Source organism: Pempheris klunzingeri, chromosome 14 (assembly GCF_042242105.1).
Source record: "Pempheris klunzingeri isolate RE-2024b chromosome 14, fPemKlu1.hap1, whole genome shotgun sequence".
Classification (NCBI taxonomy): Eukaryota; Metazoa; Chordata; class Actinopteri; order Acropomatiformes; family Pempheridae; genus Pempheris; species Pempheris klunzingeri.
The window spans coordinates 12796540-12824497 of record NC_092025.1 but is presented as its reverse complement, the minus strand read 5'-3'; the positions used below and the strand labels follow the sequence as shown (position 1 = coordinate 12824497).

Sequence of the window (27958 nt, the reverse complement as noted above, 5' to 3'; positions counted from 1 at the left end):
CTGACACAAAACATCTCCCATGATGCCTTTCTCCCACCTGCTCCTGTTGCTGAGTCCTGAGCTCCTCCATCTCTGACCGATGCTCGGCCTTCAGGTGTTCGGCCTCTGCTGAGTGACACTTCCTAAGCCCCTCCTCGACGGCAGCGAGCTCCGCCTCCTGTTGCAGCTGCAGCTCCTGCAGCTCTCGCTCAAACGCCACCTCCAGCGCTGTCTTTTCCCGATGGAGTCTCTCCCATCGCGCTGTGTTGGATGCTGTGTATGAAGCAGAACGTATCTCACAATGTTAACTGAATAGTAGAATAGTAGAAGTTTTACTGTACATCTATCATTATGCAAACTGGGGTCAGGTGTACATAATAAAATAAAACAATGATGGCTGAATTCCATTCAACTTCTTCAGTTTTGGGGTCCTGGTATTGTGCACACTGTTGTTGTCTGTACTCTTCTTACCATAACTAGTGAAAATGTCCTCTGTTTGCTCAAATGTTGGTTCTCACTCACCCATTTCCTCTCTGATTTCTTGCATTTCCAAGGACAATTTCCTTCGATTTTCTTCAGTAGCTTTATTCTGGAAATAAGCAACATGTTGACATAATTCAGGTTTCCGAGTGCCAAATAATTTTAAATAACTCTGGATGGAAGCACAAAATGTGAAACAGCTGGTTAAGTGCTGGATAATGTAACAAGCCTACAGTCGCACCAGCAGCTTTGTGAGCTTTGAGCTAAATTAAACCACTAAAACAATTCTAATATGTTGAAGTTGAATACAATGATGTTCACCACGTTAAGCATCATAGTTAAGCATGTTATAGCATGCTAGCATTTCCTAATTAGCAAAAAAAACCAAAACATTACAGTCATATGCCTACAGCTGAGGCTGATGGGAATTTATTATTAGTTTAGTTGTTTCCTGGTCATTCAAAATTTTAGAGCAGAGTGCTAGCATGGTTAAAAGTTTGGCCAAGCCAGCACCAGAAAATAAAAGAAACAAGAAAAAAGAAACCAGAGGATTATTTGATATTATTAAGATATCTGCATGATGAGTTCCTGACATGCTGGTTACACTGAATTAGAAACTACTGCAGATGTTTGTTGTTTAATATGAAACATTCACAGCTGCATGTTCTGTATACTGTAGCTGTTGTGTCTGACTGATGCCAGCAGAGGGAGCTCAGTCCTTCTCAAACAGACTCGCACATAAACCATCCCTGTCTTCTATGTCTGCACTGTGGGACACCGATTGCAGCACTCAGACGGTGACCATAAAGAAGTCAGACAGTCCCTCGACAGCCTTGCAGCAGTATTAAAGCTATTGTACCTCAGAGGTTAAATCACTGCATCAGATACAGAGACCATCTCAGTGACACACTGAACTCTGGAGGACCCTTCCCACACCCTTGCTTGCTCATGGACCATGCCATGAATCGGACATCATGGTGTTAAATACTGTATGTGGTCTTCACGTTCACGTGAGCGTGTCTTTTCTACAGTCTGGGCTCTGAGTAAATGAGGTGGACGAGGCTCTGCTGTCTACAGGATTAAGCGTTGGAGCACCTCCTGCTAATCAGATGTTGGATTTAGATTGGAATAAATATGATGATGATGATGATAATGATGATGACTAGTACTATCCACCAAGGAGAAATCTGCCATTTTAGGCCTTGAAAATAGTTAATTAAAGGAAATCTACAGTTAGGTCAAAATAACACTAGAAAGCTTTCTGGATCGGCGCTGTAGTGCAGGATAACATTATTACAGTGCAAGACAATATTAATTTTATTGAGTGTATGCATCGTACTAAGCTGGCTACCTTAAGGCAGAAATGCTGAGTGGTGACAATAAAGGCTTCCAGACCCAAGGAAGTCTTCTTCAGCTCTCCTCTCAGAGCCTTCAGCTGCCTCTCCTGCTGCTCACAGCGTCCCTGCAGCCTCTGAACCTTTTGGTGTGAACACACAGTGAGTGGCAATGACTGAAGCTGAATAGAATAACCTCCGAGTGGTGCTTTAACATTTTCTCAACCCCTCACCTCCTCCCTTTGCTCATCCTTTTCTCTTTCCTCGGCTTGCCTCTCTCTCTCTTTCTGTTGAGCCTCCTCTTTCTCTCTCTGCAGGCTCTCTTGCTGCTCCTGCTGCAGCCTCAGGGGGGGCACGCGGCGAGGGGACCCCGGGGGAGCCGACCCTCGCACTGCTGCTGCGGGTCGCTGCCCAGACTGGACTGCAGGGAGAGAAAAAACACAGACAAATTAATTTAGGTTAGAAATGAGTTTTCATTAGCAGTGTTGTTCTATGACAAATTTTACGATATGGAAATATTATATACATACGATATATACAATCTTCCATATGGCATTAATTAGTCATGTACTAATTCTTAAATCTAACTAGGACACATCTATCTAAATAAAGAAATTGATGAGTATTAAATCAGTGGAGATTTGACCTGACCTATTGCTAATGACTGTGTTCACATGATAAATGATAGTAAGTTAATTGAATCTTTCCTACAGAGGAAGGTTGGGGCAATTCCCAGCCTCGTGTTCCTCATAATGGACCATCTAATCTCATGATGGATATGATCAGCATTGAGAAATGACTGGGCAGCAGCATGCAATAACATATAGACACTGTTACACTATACATGTATGCGTGTATTATTTGTGTATGAAAATTAGGCACATTTAAGTAAAGGATTGATCTATTAACAAGTGAAAAACACGTGAAAGCCTTTTTTTTCTTGTGGGGGCAGAACCATTTAACTGCACTTGACGTACAAGCAGTCTGATTAACCTCTGAGTGAGTCACCTTGTCATGCCGTGTGAACACATACACGCCTGTGGAGATACCCAGCATCAGAGCGCCGCATTACTCGGATAGAAATTCTTTAAAAATGAACCTTCATTAACACGCAGACTGCCACGCAAGCCCGTCTACAGACACAGTGACGAAACTGCACTGCAGCTCCACATCACCTGCCTCAACCATATCATTCAGGCCTACTCAAGCATGAGGAGCGGTCTCCATGACAACGTGAGGCTGAGCTTGGGTTGCAGGGTCCCAGGTAATGAGTGAGAGACGGAGGTGGGGGGATAGAATAAGAGGAGCGCTGTGGGTCACGGGGAAACGAGGGAAGAGAGCGGAGAGACAAAGAATTCAGTTAAAGCGGGTTGAGGGGGTGGGGCGGGGGGGTGATGGGGCACCTGAAGGCACTGAACAACTGGTGCTAATGATAATGGTGAAAGATGATTAAAGCCTGTTGAGAGCAAAGACAAAAACTAAAGGTAAAACATACACATACGTACAATTGTATGTGTGCAAATAAAACCTTTAATGGGAGAATTTCTCTCAGAAAAATGTATGAATTCAATTTTTTTTTAAAAAGGCAGATTTATTTGGCATCTAATATGGAATCTAATAATCCAGACTTTGTTTTCAAAAATGTGCAAACTGCAAAAATCTGCAAATGTTTCAATATTACATCTTCATCAGTGTCTTTACCTTGAAGGCACATTAGGATTCCCAATCTTTGAAAACGACTAGCAGCACACACACACACACACACACACACACACACACTTTGACTTCTGTAGGTTCTACCTGAAAGGTTATGGTGAGTTGAGAGAATACTTAATGAGCTTATGTGACTGAGTGTGAAGGCAGCATGCAGATGATGGCAGCGGGGTTGATGGAGGAGGAATAATGATGCGAGAAACAATGAGAAAAGGTGATGGCAGACTTTGTGGGGTGCAGGCACTATTCTGTGTGTGTTTGTGTGTGTGTGTGTTCCTGCTATGGTGTGCTTAAAAGGGGATGGTGGTGTGTTATTCACGAGTTAAATTTCATTTTTCAGCACACTGATATTTTTCTGGCACACTGTCCAGAACAGCTTCAAGTAGGAGCAACAAACTGGCAATATCTGTAAATCCTAGTAAACAACAGAGAAGCTACAGTGCTGAGAATCAGAGAGAGAGAAAAAATGTTCTTATTTTGCGACTGTGTGGGAGGAGACAAGTCCCAGCAAAAGATGCAGTTATGAGAGGGGTGAACAGTAACAGCAGCACTTTGGTGAAAATGGTGAAGTGAGCAAAGAGAGATGTAGCCTGAGGAGATGTGTGTCAGCTCTGCAAGGAAAGATGGGGAGGCCCCGTGCAATCCTGCGAGGAAATGATTTTACCACTGCAGAGGCAAGAGGAAGAAAAGTCCAGACAGTGTGGATCAAATCACAACATAGAGGAAAGTGCCAAAAGCACCGTGAATCTCCCTTTGAAGCTGTGTCTGACCAGCACCAGCAGATATTTGAGATGGATGCAAGCTGCTACTGGGTGTGGGCGGACTCAGAGGAGGTCATAAATCTAAGGACTATTTCTTGGAAAGGTTTGGAAAGCTGGAGGAGGAGGATTAGAGGCCACGGAGAGCCAAGCCAGTCAAAGGACACGACACTTGAATGAGTCATAATCATTTCTATTAGAAGCACTTGTGCTTTTCCTATGTTGACAAGTCAAAATGTCTGCAGTGAACAAGGTCTATTATTGCGACTTCCGCAGCATCTGGTCCTGCTCTCCCATACTCAGGGAGCTTAATAGGACTATTAACCATAAGACTATTAGCTCCCATACATTACTGTATGTATGTACGGCACATACATTACTGCATCTTCTTAACACAGTTTTATATTTCCCGCTCTATTTTATATATATTATATCTAATTCCTATATTTTAACTTCTTTTAGGATTTTTATTTCCACTTATACTAGTGTGTTTCTCTTCTTTATACATATAGTTTGAGCCTTGCTGGAGGGAGCCTGAGATTTCAAATTTGCATTGCCACTGACTGCTCCACTCTAAATGTTACACACACGACAATTAAGAACTCGAAACTTTTGTGAACCTGCGTGTGTGAGATTTTACTCTGCTGTCTTTGCTGAACTTCGTTTTGTCATTGGGTAAAGGTGGAACTGAACTGTCAGTAACTTGATGTCTGTGTTTTGTGTGATGTGCTTTGGTGACAAGGGCAAAGACTCACCTGGGGACTGAGGCTTGGGAGGAACCACTGCAAGCCTCTTTGGAGAGGACGGGAGAGAACGTGTGACCTCTGAACCCCGCTGAAACTCCTTCCTGCCAACTGTCAATCAACAAGGATACAACCAATCAGTGGGTGTTATTTGGCTTCCTCTAATCAGAAAAGCAAAAAAATTACATTTAGATAATAGATTACAAAGTAAATGCAGCATTAATGTTCAAAACCTACCACTGATACACATACGAATCAAAAGAAAACCTGAATAAATGAGTGGAGAAACACAACAAATGCACATTTCTCCACCATGCCAAGACCGATACTGGAGTTGTGAGGCAGATACGTATCATTTTTATCGGAATATTTAACATATTATAACCAAGATGTGTACTTAACAGTATAAACGTTGAATTATGTCAAACTTTTCAAACTTCCACACACGCTTTTATCCAAAGTGACTTACAATAAGTGTGTTAAACCATGAGGATGCAACCCAAAAATTGCGAAAGAGAAAGAGTTTTTGCAAGATGCAGTCTGAGCAGGTGAGTTTTCAGTCTGTGACAGAACATGTATAGGGTTTCTATGCTCTAACATAGTGCCGCCAGGGCAGCAAACAATTGGGATTTGGATGAGCGGTAGCTGGGCCCCCCTGAAACAAACACACAAACATCAAATCAACTATTCTTCCCTATCGACTCCTCACTCTCTACCCTTTTTCATCTTTTCCATTTTTTTCTCCTGATTTTTACCCTATCCTAACTTTTTCAATCTTTCTGTTACCCCTCTGCTTTCATCTCCAGCTATCTCCCCCCTGCTGCGTAGTATAACTATGTCCCATGGGATTCTGGGTCAAAGAGAAGCAGAGCATACTCAGGGAGATGTGCCCGTCACCTCCGGGCTCTCTGTGACATTACACGCTTTGCAGCCAAGGCAGACGACAATCAGGAAGTCTGTCGTAGAGGTGGTGACTGTGTGGGAGTAAAGAAAGTATCTGGATTTGTAACAATAACAGTGAGATGCGTTACCCGGGAGCTCCGAATGGTTTAAGTGTGGAGAGAAAAAAAAAACAGATGATAGTGAATAAGGAAGTAGGTTTAAGGAGGTTAGCAGGGAATCTGTTGTGAGGCAGAGAGGAGAGAAGGAGAGAGGCCTTGAAAAGAAACTAATTAGACCTGTAATGGGAGAGAAGCCTCTGATCCTGAACAAATCCCCAAATAACCCAGGAGAGATACTTCAGGCCTGCAGAGACAGTGTGTATGGTGTGTGTGTGTGTGTTTGTCTGTGTGTTGGTGTGATCATGCAAACATGGCTCCAGAGTGACTCATTACTGCCAAGTGAACTCCAGACTCTCTCTCTCTGTCTCTCTCTCTCTCTCTCTCTCTCTCTCTTTCTCTCTCCACACCACTGTGTTAAAACTCTCACTAAAACCCAGCAAGACTCTTGAACTTGTATTTGAAGTTGGAGTGTAAAGTCTACTTTAAGCAAACACTTTGCTAAATATTTATTTTGGTAAATACTCTTACCAGGAGTTTGGAACATCAGTATAAAAAATAAATTAATAATAATATTAATATATGCTCACTTTCTGACTGTGTTTCAGCAGAAAATTGTGAATCAACAATATTTCGAAGTACCATTTGTAGAATTCATTCTGGAGTATGGGTGTAAACAGTGAAACAGCTAGTTGGTTAATTGCTGGATAACTTAACAAGACTAAGAGCCTACAGCCACGCTAGTGAATCTGGAGCTTTATAGCAGTGGTTCGACCTAAATGTTGACATCAGCATGCTGTCATGCTCAAAATGTCAATGGTAACATGGTAATGTTAAGCATGTATCCTGATTAAAATGTTCACCATCTCAGTTTAGCCTGTTAGCATTCTAACATTTACTAATTAGTGCAAAACACAAAGTAAGGCTGAGGCTGATGGGAAAGCCGTGTACAAAATTAGATGGCAATCCATTCAAAAGTTATAAGGAAATCGCTAAATAGCAAAAAGTCAGGGGATCGCCAGCGTCATTTGAAGGTATCTCGCTGATATTGAGACAGCGTATTTCGATTCAAATGTCAAACCAGCGGAAAGGGCAGAAAATAGAACAGAATAGAAAAAAGTGTGTGTGCACGTACAACCCTATTGCTAATAGTAGGAGGCAGTTTGAGGACATATGTTTTCAGGGCCAATACTGTGAATGCCTGAATCAATTTCTTATGGCATTAGCAAATGAAAAAAAAAAAAAGAACACAGTTGTTATGGTTGTGTGACTAGCAGGAATATCGGTATGTTTGCATTGTAACTGAGCTCGAGCATTATGCTCAAACGTGTGTATGAGTGTGTGTGAGAGTCTGAGGTGAAAGCTTGTTGTGGGCTCTCTGCACAGAAGGTTTTTGTCTGAAGCTTTCAGGAGCTCAGCAGGACAGCGGCGTCTGTCGACCGATAAGACCTGCATGCATGCGTCTGGAAAACTGTGAGAGTGTGTACTGTGTTGAGCTATACGGACAAAAATTGAATATATAGCACAGATAAAAGTGGTGTCTGTGCATGACTTGCAGATTGACAGCGGCTCTTCAGGTATTTCTTCATCAATAATTTACAACACATTGAAAATCAACTCGGGGCTACAGACATAAGGGGTGAGATATTTTTTTTCTCACAGCCACGACACTGTCTGCATTCGAAACTCACAGACCTGACTGGGAAAAGAACCCTGCTGTCAATAATACAACGATATCTGCTAAGTTGTGTTTGTTTTTACAGATATTCTGTTCACACGACAGCAAAGATAACAGAGTTTTGTGTCTTTTATTTAATCAGCCATTGTGGAAGTTTAAAGACATACTATACTATAAGTGTGACCGAGTGAGGTGTTATACTACAGGGCTTCGGGTGTTAATTCCCATGTGAGAAAAATACAACTATGTGTGAAAAGCATCACTGCCAGAGCGCTTCCATGTCTCTGAACAGACTCTCTTAGCACCATCAACCATGATAGGTGAGACCCGACAAGTTCATAAACATTTCTTAGCAGTAAACTACGGAGAAGGTGTTAAATGTGTGGCGTTTGGGTTTTATGGTACTTCACCATAGCTGTAGAGCTAAAAGTGCATTTCAAGCTCTTTGATCTCGGTATTCTAACGTTTTCTAGGACATGACAAACTGCTGTCATTATGAACAGGAGTACACTAGAATAAATGGCTGAGCGAACACTTGAAAGGCAGATCCATCCTTGGATATATCTAGCAGCGTTCAGTACATTCTGCAAGTGATGTGAAGTGTTGAAGTGTTAAATTAGTAGCTACCAGCGTTTCCCAAAATTACTTTCAACAACCCCTGAAAGCAGGAGCTTGTGCTTAGTTAGGTGTTACACTGTGTACGGAGGCAGAGCACAGCAGAAAAATAAAAGTTTATGACTGCATTGCATTGTTCCAGTGGCTGCATGGCTCTTCTACCATCTATACGAATATCTAACATTCGTACTGCATCCAGAACATAAGCACTTGCTCTTTGGTTCCCTCCTAGCACTGCCCATAAAACCTGTTTAAACATTTTAGGGAGCTGAACCTTCCTCTGCTGCTGAACACCAGTACATACATGATACTGTACTTCATGTATGGTACTGTTCACCACATATGTGACGACAGCATGTGACAACAGAGCCCAATCTGTTGCTAGTGGAAAACTAGAAATCTCTATCTCACAAGCACGAAGCCCAGATTGTATTTGCATTCGCGTCATCAGAAGGTTTTGACTGAATTTAGTCCATGTTGAAATTATACTGAGCCAAATTACAGAAAATTCTCACAAAATCTTACAGCCTTTTTCTTTTTAGTTCTGAGGACAACTCATTTTCTAACAAACAAATTCAAATGTGATTAAGTGTGAATAAGAATTATCTTATGCTTGTTAGAGACTCATCTAACAAACTCAAACTCAAACTCTATTCAACAAGAGACAGAGGCTACAGATACTATGCCATGCAGATTAAAGTCCTCATTGTACATGGCAGCAGTAGAGTGGAACAGGCTTATATAATCAAGTCGTTTAAAGGTGCATGTAGACAATGTTTATTTCCCCAAAACTAAAGAACAAATTAAACATTTATATGAGTGCATGTATGAAGGTAGTGTCAGTATATGTATGGTAGGTGGGTAGGTAGGTGATCAGATGGGAGTGGCCGCCATGTAGGGGTTCAATATGTATATGTATGTATATGTATGTGTATGTATATGTATTCGTTGCGTGTTTGACATTTTTTGTATATTTATTTTGCTGTATCAAATAACACAGACCAAAATGATGTCTGTGGTTGAACCATATATAATGCTTCGACTGACCTCCAGGGGAGCTTCTTGGCTGGGCAGGCAGGTAGCGCCGGGGCAGGGCTGGAGTGGAGGGCGGCTGGAGGCTGTTGCTGCGACATGGCACCCCTCTGTGGTGATCTGTCGACGGCGGGCTGGTGGTCACTCTGTGAGGAGGAGGCTCCTCGCTCACACTCAGGCCTGGAATACACACGATTACATTTTGCTTTTTAAGTCATAGTTGATATATAAGGATATATCTTTCTGATTTGCTATCTCTCAATTTTCCGCCTCCCCTTCCTTTTTGTAACCACATATTGGTTTGCCTGCAGTCTGAGTGGGCTGTGTTATGTCTGAATTTAGGTTCACTGGACTGAGAAATGGTTTGTAACCTCTGGGTCTCACTGCTGCTGCTCTCAATCATCGTTTGGTTAACCTGGAGCAGCAAACTCATCCTGCACACGCACACATGCACACACACACACACATGTTTACACAGGGATACTTCAACACTTCCACTCGAGCACACATGAAAATACAATACACACTCAAACATAAGCGCACTGATCATCGCTCATCCTAGTCTGCAGTGCAGCTATAATCTATCAAATGACTAGTGGATAGTTTACACACCAGCAAGGACACACTCTCACGCACTGCGTATATCTCGCTCATCTCCTCATCCCCGATCAATAATGACACAACTGATTGCCTGCACTTGTCCACTGTCTTCATGTGACAAGCGGGGATAAACAATTTAATGTAAAGCTGCCTGTGAGAAGCCATGTGATGGTCATTAAGCCATGCAGCCCAATTTTCATCTCTCCGCATCCTCAGAGATGAGAGATCAGTACATTTTGGAAAATGTGATGGCAAAAAGCAGCCGCTGTGAAAATTTAGATATCAAGAGTTTCTTTTGGTCTGCATCGTCTTATGTTAGAGCCAAGTCCCGCAGGCGCTCAGGATTAGAATAGTGCACTGCAGGGAGCCTCATCTTTTCACAGGAGCAGCTTCGCCATTGGTGTGGATTGTTTCTGTATTCCACCTCCCTGTGCATATAAGAACAATTACAGAAATACAAAGCACATACACACAGAGAGAGCTACTTATAAACACACTCCTTCATTTGCTCTCTCCAACATTTGCTGCATTATACCAACATTGTTGTAAATAATGAGGGGGAAGTTAGTTTGACATTGACTCATTAGGTTGCGTACAAGGAGGATTCGGAACCACCACAGACTATAATTGATAGCTAAACACATCCCTCATTTTTTCTTTTTTCTATTTTTTCATTCTAAGAAAACACAAACTCTTGTCAGTGCTCTGTGACTTGACAATAAGAAATGTGAAAAAAATGTGAAGACGAGGGAGTTGAAGGTATGTCGCAGCACTGGTGCATGTATTATGGTAAAATCCAGAATTTCAAGCTAATTTTCTACTAAAAATACAGACCAGATGCACTGTATGCAACATATAAACCTACATGTATGCATATAAACCCAATTCACTCCTTACAGACCAGAGATCATATTATGCCTACACATAGTCTAATTCATTCATTTTATTCCGTTAAGCCCTCAAGTTCTTTCAATTCCTCAAACTTTTTATTTTAAAAACTTTTCTTCTATCAATGAGTCACAATAGTTCAAAGTAACTGTTTTTCTAATGTTTCTCTGGGGTACACGGGAGAGCGTTTAATAGATATGTGTTTAAGTAGCACATTTACCTAGAGTGCTTTACAGTTTTCCTCTAATTCACACACACTCACTCTGATGGCAGCATGGCACCATGCATGGCACTGGTCTGACCATTAGGAGAAATTTCTGGGTTCATTGTCCTGAGCCGCAGGAGAGTTTTCATGAGAGCAACTTTGAAAATAAAGATGAGAATACTATTTTAGTACCAACTGGCAGCCGGATATTTCAGAATAAATATTGGCGGAAGGAGGACTATGACAATACTAGCTCAGAGGTCATAGGCGTGAAACCAAAATAGAGAGAGCTCTTCCTGGAGTTGATTAGTGAGGCTGTTTACAGTATTCCCTCCTCATTAACTAGTCAAGGGCACGGCTGTCCAGGCCAGATCTGCCCATGGACAGAGCACGGCACTTCTGTCAGAGCTCTGCAATTACAGCTGTCACCATCCTCTATTATAGGACTTCCACAAGTTGGAAGATAAAAATAGCTTTTGTACATAGCAGATAAAATGTTTCAAATAAAAGAAAACCTTTGGCATTGACCTCAAATGCTTTGACTGGTGCTCCATTTTCTGGGTTTGACACAGATCACTTGGCTGCTTGGTATGAACAGCGGTTTGCTCATTAGTCATAGGCCAAGTGTGAATGAACACGTTCCCAGATCACATAGCAGAGAGCGGAAGAGTGAATGATGAGATGGGTGGTCAGAGACACAACACTGAGGAATGCTGCGAATGATAAAAAGGAGAGTGGAATCCAGAAAGGGAGAAAAACAGATGCATTTCATTAACGTTAAAAGCAAGCTGATATGCATCACTGATTGGCAAAATGCCAACCAATGATGGATAACGGAGCGAGAGAAGGATAGGAAGAAGGAAGGAAGGAAGGAAGAGGCTGGCTGTATGGGATCAGGCTGATGCAAACCGAAGGATGTGAAAAGAGCAACGAGGAATGGTGCTGCGATGGAGCCAGTGGCAAACTCAGCGTGTTAATTTGTAGGATATTAAAATGGGACCATGAGCAAACAGAAACAGCTGAGAACAAAAGACAGCAGGTTTTTCCAGCACAGTAGGAGGCCATTTTATTGGAGCAGCTTGCACCTAACAGCAAATGCCAGAAGAATAATGCTGACTCTTCTATCTATCTCCTATCTTCTATTCTAAGTGGAAACAGATATTGAAGCTTCGATGTGGATTATCAGAGTGTTCCCTTGGCGTATGTGGAAAATGGCTGCATGTCACCTGCATGAGAGCCTGTTTTAATTTGACTGTAAAAAAATTCCACCTCGGAGGTGTTACATTTCACTGCATCAACCGTTCTGTGATTGTCAGGTACTGTAAGTCAGCACATTCACATTTTGCAGAGGAAAGACTCCTGAAGGAATTGATCACGGTGTAGTCTGTCCAGGTTGATTACGGCAAAAGCGGAACACGCCCAGGTGCACAGCTTGTAGTGCTGACATGCCAAAGAAATAGCTCTTATTCCTCAAAAAGTGTATAGCCCCTGGGAAATAAGTGAATACTTTAAATTGTATTGTATGCCAAAAAATGTTTTAAAAAGACTCCCAGCAGCATCTGGTAGGAAAGGACTTATTGGGATATTTAAGGGAAAGCTACATGCTGGGTTTGATGCAGAGGGATGGGGAAGTTATGTAGTTCTTGACTGATTTATTCTCTTTATGTTTTATGAGCATTTCTCTGATTAATACCGTGGTGGAAGATCCATTATTAAAGTAAAAGTAGCCATTCCTCAGTGTAGAAATACTCCACTACATTGTCCTGCATTCAAAATGTACATAAGTATAAGCACAAAAGCATTAGCATCTAAATGGAAAAAGATATAAGAAGTAAAAATAGACATCACACAGACTGACCTTTTTAGGAGTGATAATATTGTATATCATTGTTATTGATGCATAAACATGATGCAAGATGAATTCTAATATTGTAGCCAGCTGAGGTGGAGCTGATGTAGATGTTACTTTGCGTATACGTACTGTGGAGTTTAATAAAAGTCCATCATAAATCTACAAAGTAACAAATAACTATAGCTATCTGATAAGTTAAATGAGATGAAAAACAAGTATATTTCTACTGAAATGTTATGGAGTAGAAGTATAAAGTAGCATAAAATACAAATGCTCAAGAAAAGTCCAAATACCCAAATGTACTCAGGCACAGTGCTGAGCTGCATTTGTGTATGTTTAGGCATGACACATGCCTAAAACAGTAAATAAACTGAAGCAAAAAAACAAAAAGAATTCATAAATGATCCCATTTCTGAGTAACTTGCTATTTAGAGGGATGTGGTTTTTCATTGCCTTTAATTATGTCATGTGTTTTAACACATTTCTTGTCATTTTAATGAAACTAAAACTGAAGTCTAATCAGCTGAATTCATTTAATCCCAAACAAAGAAACTTTAAGTTGCTTACAGAAAGATAGTGCTCATACACTGGTGTTAAATTAGATCTCATGGTCTCACAGACAGATGTCAGTTTCATTCAGCACTTTTCAACACAGAAGGCATTGTGTGTAATTAAGCTTGAAGATTGTATTCATCAGAGCCATAATATGTGCTGCTTATTAATCGTTACCTCTTGGCATTTGTTTGAAGCTGGTTTAAAATTTTCATATTTTGGCTTGAGTTAAAGTTATTCTTCCTCAATGAAACATGATCTGAAGTCAAAAGAACTTCACAACACCCGTCAAACTTTGTATCTTTTGGCTGATTAACTCCTCCTGGCAGCAAAAAGATCTGAAACTGCAAAGTACACAACTGAGCATCTGCAGCGATGTGTGTGAAAGTCAAGGTTACAGCTGCATACATAAAGCACAAAGTAATGGCCCCGCAGAGACGAGACCTGTGCTGCGGACTGAGAGATAGATTGGACGATAACACTGGAGCTGACAGCAGCATCCACAGGCCTCCTGTCCTCTGTCAGGACCCAGATGTCAGCAGATTAAAGGTTCACTTCAACCAGACAGACGTGGAGTATTTCTCCTCTTATGGTCACTGAGAGAGAGATGCTCCTCCAAATGGGTCAAATGCCAATGTAAGTATAAGACATTTGAATAAATCACAGAGTCTTAGGTTAGGACTCCCAGTCTTATCTCAGAAGCATGCATGGAGATAAAGCTCCTCTTTGGGTTATGATTTAATAGTGCTGCTCAGGATCTGGGTGCAGTATCCCTAACAAGGAAAGGCTTAGGACAAGAACAAAAGTTATGAAAGGATTAAGCAGGGCCAGAAAAGACTGGGGACTCTACAATAAGTTGAATTTCTGGGATTAAAAGGGAGGTGCAGGTGGTGCAAGTGTTTCTTTGCACGCGGGTGGTAACATCTAACTCCAAACAGGTAATGCACCTGATAGAAAAGACTTAAAAATGTAACTTTAACACCTGAACATTTGGCTGACTGACAGTTACTTTCTTAAGCCAGTTGAAATATAACGTAGTAAACATTATCATAACAACATTATGGAACATTAATATATTTTCGCAGTAGTGTTGTGTGTTGACAGAATGATTTAGTTCAATTCTCACTAAGCAACACGCTATTAGAAAATCCTTTTGCGCAGCGTTATTGACGACGTTCTCTCACAATTCTGCCATGAAAAGAGGATTTACAGAAGTTATTTGCTTATTTTGAAGGATACAGAAGAACCAAAGTGGAAAATACATGAAAACTTGAAAAAAATATAAAAGCATAGACAACAACCCCCATGAGGACACTGTAGTCAGTATCTTATAGCCCTGGGATGCGTTGAAGAGCAGCTTTACATGCTTATCTGATTTTGATGCTCCTGTTTTCACCTGTGACTTTGATGCTCCTGTTTCCAAATACACCATGTTTTTGTCTGGACCATCGGTTAAGCTCATAAACAGTGATTAACATGGAGCAGGATAAAATACGCTGAGAGTTTATCTGTTGATGAACAGGCCTATTGAGCCCATCCTCACTGTCACAGCTCTGCTGCTTCACTAAGCCTCTGCCATGTTAGCTTATTCTCTCCTCAGCCACAGAATGGCAGCCATATCTAATTGGCCCATCTAATTTGCTGGTCTACCAGTGTGTGTTTGTGTGTGTGTGTGTATATACTCACATTGGTGAGTATCTGAGTGCGCACATGCACCATAGAAACCATCTGTTCACAGTGAGCTAGCATGAGTCACAGACCAGATCTGAGCCATGGCATCTGGGGTATGGCATCCACTCTCCTCCCTGCGCCAATCCCGGCATGCTTTCCTCTTTCCGCTCTTTTCTTTCACATTCTTTCCTGCTCTCTCTCCCCTCTGCTCATTTTGACTCCTTGAATTTGCTGCATCTTCCCACAGCTCTTCATCTCCCGTCAGCTGCACACTCAGTTTTTCCTTTTTTCGTTCATTTGACTTCAACCATTATTTCATTATCACCTAAATAGAAGATGGATAGACGTGATAATACTCTAATAATACAAAGTTTGTTTTGGTGATTGAGTTTCCATTATAGAGTCAGTGTGGCTCAAAGGCACAGATTTCATCAGCCTCCTTCTGCTGGATTCTCCTCTATGTTATGGAGTCTGTCAATCACAGTGGAATTAAGAATGACACCCCTCGGTTTCTAACATGCACGGATGCACACACACATACGCACACCCAGGGGTGTGTCAGCGACTGGGCTAAAGGGAAGATTAGTTAGTTAATGACTAATCAATGTCATGTGGAGTAACCTACAGCCCCCCAGATGCTAAACAAACACACACATACTTGCATGCATACTTATATGCAAACAGGCAACCAGAATCAATTAAGGCCATACCAGTTTAGCTCAATATCACCTTGGTTACCTTGGTGTGAGGGTGTGTGAGCAATTTTGCGTGTCCCATTTAGTCTCCTGTATCTGTGATGTGTGTTTCACTGCAAATGATCCACAGTGTCTCTTGAACGCTCGTACTTTTAAACGCTCATAATATTAAAGACTTGTAAGTACATTCTAACTTACCTGTAGTGATATCTAGTTTCTTATTTCAGCAGCTTTTTTAGATATAAAGTACATTTCTGAAATTTCAATCTCCGTCCCAATATAATGTGGTTGAACATCAAAGCAAGCTGTCAGCAGTTTTCTTTTTAATGAAAATACTTTCTATCAGAGAACTAGTCTCTATGAAAACTATTGACATGGTGTGTTCAGTGGATTATCTTGGGTAACTGGGACGCTGTTTCTGGGAAGGAATTATGTTGTTGAATTTTTAAAACACAATTTTTCAATGCTCAGAGCCAACAAAATTGCATCTAGCGACATGTTATTGGGGCGGAGGCAGAAATGTCAGATTGCACACTGATTTCTCAAAAACTGGAAAAATGAAACCACGACTGGGTGCATGGTTAAGTAGTGCCTGTGCAAATTATAGCATGCTCTCCCAAGCCAAGTATTCCTTTTCCTCTGCTTCTCCACTTTCTTCTCTTTCACATGCACACACATACACACATCTGCACATGACCCATTGATGAGAGCAGGTTGACGAGCTCCGACAGTGGGGAGTTTAAACTCCAGGGATACTTCCTCTAACCCACTTTAGTGGAGCACGGCAATCCAATCCTCCCCATTGCTCTATTCCTTAATGATTTCTCCTATCTGTACCATCCAGAGCCCTAATGGAGTCCGCTTTGCTTTCTGATCAATGGGGAAAACGAGCAACCGAGCCCGTCCTTTCTTCTCTCCGTTACAGATGGAGGTACTGGGTTGCTGCAGCTCCCCCAACATCCTTGATGGAAGGATGTGTGAGAACTCATCTGTCAATCTGTCTGTTCTTTGATCTGAAATGGAGCGCAGTGAGAGGGGGCAAAGATCCCAGAGGTTCACCGGCGGGGGAAAAATTTGGTATTGCAAACAGTCACCGCATGCACAACTCCTGCACTACCATACATTTATCAATGTGCAAATAAATGTAGATTAAACAGAGACAGAGCCTTTGGAAATTAGAAAGTGAAGATTGTTTACCACTCTGATGACTGCTACTTCACTTTTCTGTCTCCATCAGTATGTCACCATCTTGCTACAAATCACAACATCAGTTTACAAATGGGTTTGTGAAGTGACTCAGAAGCATACCCCAGTATTTCACAGTCTGCCTTGGGCTACATAAGGATTTTAAAATGCAATTATTGTTGGATAAAACTGAAAGTATCTAAAATTCAAATCAGTTCTCAACATTGAACTAAATATCACCCCGATTTTTCCAGCTTTTCTAAATTGCCCCAAGGACAAAAAAAAAAAAATAGCGAAAAAAAACAAAAACGAAACCTTTAAAAAAAAATCCTTAACATTTCATGTCATGCAGTACCCAAACATTGAGGCTTTTTGATATCCAATCCATTGTGTATATGTGTAACAGTCAAATGTGTGACGACTGAATACAGAGAAGACCAGATGTAGTACTTTAAAAAGTTTTGAAGCCTAAAAACTTTTAAATGTTTTTCCCAATTTCCCAGAGAAAGGTCAGGGAAAAAGGCATCAGACAACCTTCTAGTTAAAGCTCAACACACTGGGACAGACGGAGCAGGATCCACAGTCGAGCCCACTTCAGCGTGGAAGGTTCAAATAGAGCGGATGGTTCAAATGGCTCACAGCTAAAGGTCGCAGGTACCACACAGAGTCAAAAGTGGAAGTAAATGTCCCTGCTCTACCCACATGCCTCTCTCGCTGTCTCACACATACACACATGAAAAAAAAAAAAAATCAAAGGCCCTTAATCTTTTGCCTCTCATGTCTATCATCCTTGATTCCATTTTGGTCTCACCATGCTCTGAGCAGCAGCAGTTCACCAGCAGGAAGAGGAACATTCTGCTGCAGGTGCTACTTTTTGAACCTCCAGTCGTTTGTGTTCTGCCGGCAGGCGGTCCTGTGCTCTCTGAGTGTGTGTGTGTTTAAAGGTGTCATATTTATAAAGTTGTCAAAATGCATATAGAGGCATATAAGAGGCTGCTACTAACAATTACTTTCATTATGGAATAATCTGCTGATTCTTTTCTTAATTTATTCAAATGCAGATTACAATTTCCACTTTTCATCAGCCCAAAATAATGAGTTTATCATAGAGGACAAACAGTCCAAAGATATTCACATATAAGAAGGTGGAAAATGTGACTTAATTTTCTGCTAATCGATAAATCGGCTAATCATTTCACACACACACACTTACCCATAATACTGCTCTTTGATTAGGGAGTTTTTTCTATATCGTTGTTACCCAAACATGGAGAAACCATTGCTAAAAACAATACAGCCTGGTTTGTAACAGATATCACAAGCCTTTCAAACATGAAATATTGCACACATATACCACTTTTCTTAAATTAAGATGTTCTGCTGTAGAGACTCAAGGGAGTCCTCTTTTCCCTGTTCCACCGTAGCTCCCCCACATTACCGCACAGTTTGCATTCATTTCCAACCAATGGGAGAGAGAAAAGAGGGATTAAACAAAGTATGAGTACAAATGGGGAGAACGAGAGAAAGATGTGATGATGACATAACAGGGGGCCTGACGTGCGTGAGAGTGGAGGTGCTTACGTCAACTGTAACTGGGAGAGGAAGAACAAGCACTCCCTATGTAGGTCACATTAAAAACACATGCAGCTCCGACAAATTCAGCCAACGAACCAACCAGCCTGCCAAGCAGCACTGAAATCACAACTGTAAGTACACTTCCAGCTCTCCATGACTGTGAAAATTAAAAGTATCTACGCAACACTGTTACGCTGTTGCCTGATAATGCTGACTGAATCTGCAGCACAGATCTACTTAAAAGCCTGTTCAATTACTAATGAGTCTGGGGAATGACATCACACGCTGTCATTTTCACATACATTTAAAAGAAAAGGTGGTTTTATGCTTTCTTCAGTACGTGAATCAATGAATTGTTGCAGTAAATTGTGGATTCTCTACTTTTCTTAAATCCCAACTAAAAGTCATCCCACCTCATTGTCTGTAAAATCACACCAAGTTTGCAATATGTCATCAGCCTTTACTCGTGAAGCATTAAGCAGCTAGTAACAACGTGTTCTGACCTCTAGTCTCAATCATAATGATTTCAATTATCTAACATTAGTGCCCTTGTTGGCTCTGTTTGAACAACAGGGAAACTTGCTGGTGTATGAAAGTACACAGAGAGGAATAAATTGTAAGCGGGGTGGAGCTCAGGAAGAGAAAGCAAACTAAGATAATGAACGTGGGAGGGGGCTGTTTATGCAAACTACATTCATGAGGGGAAAATATAGAAGAATGCAATAAAGACAGCATGATGATGGTAATAGTGATTTCATGATGCAGTGATAAAGTAGGTGTTAGTGAGAGTTTCTATAGAAATGAACAAATAGATACAAGGGCATTGTAAGAAAGACAGACAAATACAGCACAAGCTAGAAGAACCGAATGTACAGTCAATCCCACAAATGGTAGAACTGATTGGTATTGAGTGGACTCACGGTGAGCTGTCCTGCAGGGGTCGCTCTGCGTGCTGTCAGCGGAGTGGGCAGAGGAGACGGAAGACACGCTGGAGCTCCTGACAAAGCCAAAGGCTGCCAGGCGGCCTGCGGGGAGACGGCTGGAGCTGAAGCCCGGGGGGCGCAGGCCTGACTGGCTTGCTTTGGGAAGCAGAGACCTGGACGCTGCGGCCTGGGACTGGGCTGCTGCTGTCGCTTGAGCAGGGGGGGGAGCAGGAGCATGATGGGTGAAAACCTGGTCATCTGTTAGCAAAGCAAATGAGGAATGAGGTTATTTGACAACATTTTGACAATAGAAAGTTAGCATCTATACTGTTAAATCTACATGGGGTGTCCTAGCTGAGCTGGTATTATCTAAACAGAGAGCATAAGCAGCAGACAGACAGCATACATACAATATTAAACAAAGCAACTCATGATTCTCAGCATTTCAACTTATGTGGCAATTAGCAGTCTGTTTGAGCTGCTGCATGTGGTGCTGTGTGTGTGTATGTGTGTCAGTGTTTTAGTGACGACTGTGAACTCATTAACCACCACTCAAACCAGCACCAAAATGCAGGGGATTCAGCATAGCCACAATGTTTATTTCCCCTGTGAATCATTCATCATCCTGTGTTGACTAAGCTCTCACTGGGCGCCAGGAACTTTTCTGTGTTATGAGTCCGGCGGCTACAGCAAGCAAATATAATAACTATATACACAACAACCTGCTAACAGCTGCTTTTGGCTCTGGATGTGTTTGCAGGCTGGGCTAGCAGCCAGCAGCTTCACGAATGCAGACGCTGTTAGGACATTTATTATGACACCAACGATTTAGGACATAGATGATATACCGTACATTTCAATACATCCACCGTGTTTGTAGTTCATTTCAGGACTTTAAATAGAAGGAAAGGAGGCTGAAACTAAAGGATTAAGTGTGATGTGAAGAGGGGAAGAGAGAAAACATCTTTACAGAAGAAAAGAAGGACAAGAATCAAAGAGAGAAAGGAAGGATAAGAAGTAATCATAGCTCCATAGTGGCAGCTATTGTCAGCGAGCCATGGGGAGAAAGCCTCACTCTCGGTAATCTATGGTTTCCAACAGCAAAACAGATGAAATGTGCAGGCATGAACAACCCAGTGTGCACACACACATATACACAGTGGGCAGTGGGCAAATCCCCAAGCCTTGGATGGAAGACCTATCTTGGCCACCCCAGTCTACAGTACAAGGTTTAGATCCTGGGCAGAGGAAGAGCATTATTCCCTGCTGGCTGCTGAGATAAGGTGGACAGCCCTCCTTTCCCCTCTATTTGGCACAGCTGTGTGCTCTAGTGCATGCTACAGGGTAACCACCACATCAGTGGAAGAGGAAAAAAAGCGGCAGAAAACGAGCTCTGTTGGTAGAGAGAGACAAAAGTGGGACAGAAAGAGGGAGAAACATCTCGAGTGTAGCTCCCCTCCAGCATCATTAGTGCCACTGTTCACACTTATCACCTCCTTCCTCAATATCTGCCTGTGTGCCATCGGGCCTGTTTATTAGATTGGAGCTCACTCCTCTTGAGTGAGAAGGTCAGGATCATTAAAGATAAATGTCCTCATTTCCCTCATGCCCCCCCCCACTCCATTCATCCCCTCTCAGAGACGAGGGAGAGAAGTGAGCCTAACAAACATCCACTTCAGCCTCGATATCACGGACTTATGCTCCTGCTAAATGAAAACACACATTATTCATAACAATCTAAAAAGGAAGAACAGAAAGGACCAAATTATTAATATGACTTTGACTGTCCTGTCCTATTTCACTGTATTCTATTGTTTTTTTTTTTACCTCCCTTGCAAAATACACTCTCCCTGATAAAGTGGCTCTCAAGACTACCAAAACAGGACTAAAATTCAAGAAAATGTGAATTTGAAAATGCATAATAAATCCTAAAACCCTGGGTGTTTTCCTGGTCCTGCGCTTTTCTCCCTTCAGCCATTCCAAAGGTTTGAATAAAACAACTTTACTTTACTACTGAACACTACCTTCAGTTTCTCCGCAACCCCTGAGGAGGGAAAACATGTTTAAAACATCCATTGGCTTCAGCTGAAAGGAAAAGCACCCTGACTTGAGATGAATTATGCAAATAACGCTCAGAAAAGTCAATGGGACAGGCAGCTGGGATAAGCAGTATAATGACCAACCAATTTTAATTACAGCCCAAGGTGAGCTGCGACAACCTGCACATATTTCCTCCACAAAGCGTTAAATTGCATGTTATTAAATGTGATACTTGAGTGCATTGCAATCTCTGCAGAGGTGCATGAAAAAAAGCACTGGGCTTCACTGCTGTGAAGGAGGCAGGATGAGAGGCTCAATATGGAGAAGTTAAAGCAGCTTCGACACCAACGTCTTGTGGATGATCCTCATTATTATAACAATACGAAGTTTAAAACCTACACGGCAATTAACTGAGTAGTCTGACTGCTATACAATGGCTATACTGTATAATTACTATAGTATGTTTATGCAAGGTGGAGAGATTTCCCTTCACAGAAGACTTAAACGTTGTGAGATTGTTAAAAAAACAACAATAAAAACAACAGAGATCCCTTCATTACATAGCCATACAATGCTGACCAATGCTACATATGCAGTACATATTTTAGCTGGAGTTTATTCATGCAGTGTGTGTAGTTCAGGGTACAGCCGGGATGAGAGATGATTCCAGCAGGAAGATACTGACGTTACTTAAGCGTTAATTGCTTTGCACTTCAAAGCATGTAGTTCCCAGAGGGCCAAGCACCACTGAGACACCATACATATGTATTAATAGGGATTATGATAAGGAAGCCTGGCACATCATAACACCACGCTGATCAATTCTGTATGTGCAGTTTTGGGTGTGTGGATCTGTGAGTGTGCATATACACATGTATGTCTCCGTATTTTTACTGTGTATCCGGGTTATCCTACTGAGGGAACGAGCAGATCAAATGTGCATGGAAGTGATAAATGGCATAGCCTTCCAGCAGTGCGCAGGGTGATGAGCAAATTTCATACTTCAATATTTCAGCAACAGTCAAGCTGTAATGTAAATCTGACTTCAGCTGTCGGACGTGGTATCTGAATCATCTGAATTAGAAATTCGCTGTGTGTGGAAAGAAAGTATGAGCAAGCTTTTATTTATTTATTTTGTTTTTTAGATGGCAGCCTTCTGGAGCAGAAAAAGTCCCATCTGAGTATTTCTAAAAGCCCTCCAATCATATCAGCCAAAATTAATCTCAGAGAATGCATTTTAATGAGTTGCCTTCATCTCACGCCAATTTGAGGGGGAAGCAGTCCCACAACTGCTCATTGCTGCAAAGGAGAAGAAAGATAAGGTAGCTCTCCAGTGTCAAATTTTGGGTTGCTGAAATAAAATCTGACACGCACTGTATCTTAAAAGAAGCCATCTGCCTCTGACATTCTAGTTGTTTTCTGTGAGGAAATGTAAACCTGCTCAAAAACATAATGTGAGAACATTTTTTAATTACCTGTGTTGTCTTGGCTTTTCTGACTGGTCGCTGGGCTGACAGGTTGCACTGGCTGGCTGACGACCAGCATTGACCTCTGACCTTGTCCCCTGCCCTTGGTTGAGCCTGTAACTGTCCTGGTAACAGCTCCAAGGCCCAGACGCAGACCTCTGCCAGATCGCAGGAGACTGCCGCTCCCTCCGGCTTGAGTGGCCGTCCGTGCCTGCAGCGCGTCCTCGGCAGTGCTCCCTTTAAAACTGGCAGATCTTCCCACCTGGAGATCAAAATAATGAAATACACTTAAGGTAACATCAGGTAATTGTCTTATAGCAGTTTTGGAGTTCTGAAGCATAGTCCCTTTCTATTATGTTAATTACAACATAAGTTATTTTCCAGACAAAGTCAAATAAATCTGTCCTCTAAACCCCCCCAAAATCAATAAAAACCTATATTGTACAAAAGTCCATGAACACTTACTGGGATTTTCTACATTCGCATTCGCTTACATGCTACTGTGTTTATTAGCAAGTTCTGGCTGCCATGACATGATTAATGTTGTATATTTTGCCTGCGATATCACAGATGGGCTGGGCTGCAAAACATTTGATGCACCCTGTAATCTAATTAGCCATCAGCATAACATTGTACATCTATCACTGTATCCATACTCCTAATGTTTCTCTGTTATCAAACATTCTGTATGTACAAAACAAAAACTTAGAAAGTGATAAACGCTGATCTTATGCAATAGATAGCAAGTGATAGCATTCATTTCCTCTACTAACTATTTTGGTTGCATGACTGCTGTGTGGCCACAGATCGGGTTTATGGTAGAAGTGATGAACAGTCTGATGAAACCCAGAGCACAGCAAATCTGACATTAGCAGAAAATGTAACAGAGATATGCATGGAATCTGAGATCCAGAAATGTGAGCTGTTTAACATCACCAGCATAATTCAGTAATAAAAGTTGTCTCTCAACGGCATCACCCTGCCTACTGGACAAAACGCTAACATACATGCAGTGACGTACAAAGCGTTGAGAATCGTCTAGTCCCTGTGGGCTTTGTGCTTCAAAATACATTAACTATTTATTTCCACATGCTGGTGTTTGGTGCTCTATGAATATGAATGCCAAATGAAGCTATTTAATCAGAATCAATAAGGAATGATTTAAAAGCGTTGATGAGCAGCTCTTGTGAGAGTGGGAGTAAAACGCAGAATCGCTGTGATCAATTATACATGGTGTACTATGGCATAGAAGTTATGGACATCAGCTAGTGAAGCTGACATGCAGAATCAACACATTTAACACATTTAACATTAACAAAAGAGCTTTGTTTTAGCGCTTAATGTACATAGCAGTATGTATATCATAAAGTAATTATCTCCTGCTAAGTGATGCGAGAGCCTCCGTAATGAAATCCTGTCCTTTCTTCACTGTTTGTGTGAATGTGCTGCGATATTGCATTGTTCTCAATCTCAGCATGATGAAAAATCCTTTGCTGAATGAGGATGAGCACAGCACCAAACTACAAAAGAATTCAGAATGAAAGCTTCATTCTTCTAAGACAGATCATTATAAAAACCTTGAAATCAGATACTAAAAAAGACTGAAGATAATACTCACCTCTGATGTCGTCCCGTAGAAGGTGTCTGCTTTGCCGGCCTGTTTAAGGGGTGCCGTGTGGCTGTGTGTGTGTGCGTGCGGAGCGGCGTGTGTGTGTGCAGGGGGGACAGTGTTTGTGTGCCCAGAGGGCCTGAAACCCCTGCTCAGCATTCCTGATGGGAAGATGTTCGTCTGCATCTCTTGGCGGTATTTGTCGTAAAGCAGATTGGAGGCACTGAGTACTGGGGCTCCTCTGGTTTCTGCATCAGGTTTGGAGGGGTCTTTAGGGTTGCCTTTGTAGGAAGTGGGTGTTTGGCCGTGTGTGTATGCTGAGAGCCTGGATGGCAGAGAGGATACCTGATAAGGTCCGTCAGCAGCCTGGGGCTTAAACTGAGGATTCTTTCGGACATAGGTGATGATTTTGGGCCGAACTCCTTTAGGTTTAAGTTTAGGTGATGGGGAGCTCTCTTTGGGGCAGGGGTTGTGGTTAGAGCTCTGCTGGTTGTTAAGAGGCGCTTTGGGGATTCCGCTTGTGCTTATATTGGTTTTGACTGGTGCTCTCATGCAACTGTTGCCATAGCCCTGAGCTGATGTCGTTACAGCAGGGTTGCATCCCGACGGGATGTGTCTTACGACTCCAGAGACATTCCTGGAAACGAGGTACATGGAGGGCTGCCTGCGTGGCGAGCCCTGGGGTGTCCTGAGAGGGGAGTGGGGAGGAGTAGATGACCTGGAATCGACCCCTGTCCTGTTGGGACTGGAGCAGTTTCTTCTGTATGTGAGCTGAGTCTGGGGTCTCTTCTCTATAGAAGAAAGATTGGAAGGAGTTGAGTTACGCCATGCAATTGTAGCCGGTTGTTTTTCGACAGGTGTAGCCTCCCTTTGGACTGGCTGGCTAGGCTGTGAGACTCCATATGTGTTCCACAGGGAGGAGAAATCTGATGGTTCACGTAAAGACGTTTTTGAAAACTTTCTGTTTGACCCAGTACTGTGTGAACCTGGAGAGGGGTTGGGGGAAGACGGTTGTCCCGTCTCAGCCTGATGAGCATTGGGCTCTGCTAAACTCCTCGCTTTCCCCATCTCGGTCTGACACAGGGGCCTGACGAGCTGTTGCCGTCGTGGTGGCAGCACCCTCTCCTCAAATCCAGCCTTCCTCCTTTGGCCGAGCCCCCCGTCAGAGGACAATCCATTTCTATGATGAGCTCCCTCCTCCTTTCTCTGATCCTGGCTGTATTGAAGATGGCCATGTCTCTCCTGAGGATGCAATGGCGGGGAGTTCTGGTTGGCATCGACAGGGGCTACCCTTTCTCTGGTCTGGGCTGAGGTAGTGTTGTTTGTATTGGGATAAGGGTTGGTCTTGGAGTTGGACCGAGAGATGAGAGGCTGCACCTCTCCGCTACTATCCAGAGCGCTCGACAGGCTCCCGCTGAGAGAAACGGCTGACAGACTAGACACAAACACATTTGTCTCTGACTTGGATTCCTTTAGACCGCCCTTCAGTCTCTCCCTGTCTCCTGCTCTGCCTGACCTTGTGTCCCTTTTCTCTATTGAGCCTGTCACACACGTGTCTAGCTCTTCAGTGCTATGACAGGCCATCCTTTTCTTCCCCTCCTTGCCCCTCTGTATTCTGCCCTCCACTTTGTTGCTGTCGTTGTCATTTCTCCTCACTCCGATCGAAGCAGAGCTGGCAGTTGAACTTGACGATATGGACATGGGACCTTCATCTTTTCCATCTTTCATACTTCCTCCGTCATCTTCCTCCTCATTCTCCTCCTCCTGATCCCTGTTTCCCACGTATGTATGTATCTCCTGACACTCCAAAAGCTCAAACTCCCTGAGCTCAGGCTCCATGCATTGCTGCTCAGATCCCCAGATCACTAACTTGTCAGGGGATTCACTCTGAGAGACCAAAGGAGGAATGGTGCTTGTGTTGTAGACTGCGTCGTCTATCAGTCCGTCTTGATCACCAATCGAAGGTAATCGATTGGCATTATCATCCCCAGACTGGGGGAACTGGATCTGGGTTTTGTTTCCAATCTTGTCTCCTCTGTCAACATTGACCCTCAGCCCCTGGAAACCAGTTGGGACGCTCATGTTGGACCGATTCTTTTGGCACACTCAAAGACACCGGCAGAGTGCTGAGGCCATCTATGTACTTACAAATGTTTCTTCCCTCCCTCCTCTTCAGGGTCTGTGTGATGATGGCCCTCCAACTGACTATTACAGGGACGAAATGTCATCTCATGAAATCTTTTTCACTTCAACTCGCCACTTATCTTGCATTCACTGTGAGTTAGCAACGCTGCCCGTGATGGCTCTTCAGGGAGATGGAGGTCTGATTATTCTGAAATAGAAGGCAACAAAAGAAACTGTAAGAAAGGGCAACAAGTACACTTGACATGCAGCCATTATTGTAGAAACCACTCTACTTTTTCTCCATAGGGCCACTTAAGGTGTTTTATATTTAGTCTGGTCTGGGTGGCAGCAATTTCTGAGGTCAACTGTGCATATCAATGTGACTCATATCACCGGTGGTCATTAGAAACAAAGGAGATGCATAACTGAAAGCGATACCTTGTTTCCACTTCAAAGCCATTTTTTGCATCTTATCCAACCTCCTGCTGAATTAAAACATTTTACATTAAATGAAGTTAATTTAAGTGTGGCATGTGATGTGACTCGTGGCTAAATGCATTCCACATGTAATATATTGTAACCGGCAAGAGTAGCACAGCAATATTAATAGGAATGCTATTACCAAATTAGGAGGGATTTTCACCGCAGGGCAGAAAGAGAGGAGATAAGCGAAGAGGGAAGTAGGGGATAGCTGAGGCTACAGACTGTTTGTATGTAAGTGAAGGAGTCCCTCTTGGGATGTGTGATGAGGACAGGGGAGGAGGAAGAGGAGGAAGGGTGCGAAGTGTTTTGTAATGAGCTTTTTTTCTCAAGAGACATTAAAAAATAGAAGACAGAAGGACGATAGAGGGAAGACATCTGCAATACAAGTATGGTCCATTTTGGTTTTATAGAATATACGACACAAAATCCAGTCTTTGACATGCATATAAAATCCATGCATGTTACCGACATGAAAATTACGTGTCGTAAGAAGCGAGGAGTGAAAACACCAGCTCAGAAGGGATAAATCCATACTGCAGGTCTGATCTCTACAAGAGGGTTAACACTCGCCTCTCGACATGTCTTCTCTGACGTGCCATATGGCTGATTAAGCAAATGCCATGATTCGATCGCACAGCACATCCTGCTTCATTTAAAAGCAACATTCTGCAGGATGTAACAGGTCAAAACTGTTGTGTTGCTCCAAGGAGATGCCACTTCTAACCGACTGTATGTGGTTCCACTGAAACGCACACACAGT

General features: G+C 42.4%; 1 protein-coding gene across 1 annotated transcript in view; it reads right to left on the bottom strand.

The window, feature by feature from the left end:
* mtus2a (microtubule associated tumor suppressor candidate 2a) overlaps positions 1-26673 on the bottom strand; it is a 28480-nt gene extending 1807 nt beyond the window's left edge. Inside the window, exons 1-9 of the mRNA XM_070844050.1 lie at positions 24601-26673; positions 22992-23244; positions 19484-19734; positions 9346-9514; positions 5020-5118; positions 2027-2214; positions 1811-1936; positions 502-568; positions 38-252 (exon numbers count right to left, since the gene is read on the bottom strand). Coding sequence (XP_070700151.1) covers positions 38-252; positions 502-568; positions 1811-1936; positions 2027-2214; positions 5020-5118; positions 9346-9514; positions 19484-19734; positions 22992-23244; positions 24601-26673 — 3441 coding nt within the window. The remainder of the gene's footprint in view (positions 1-37; positions 253-501; positions 569-1810; positions 1937-2026; positions 2215-5019; positions 5119-9345; positions 9515-19483; positions 19735-22991; positions 23245-24600) is intronic.
* Between the last annotated feature and the right edge of the window lie 1285 nt (positions 26674-27958).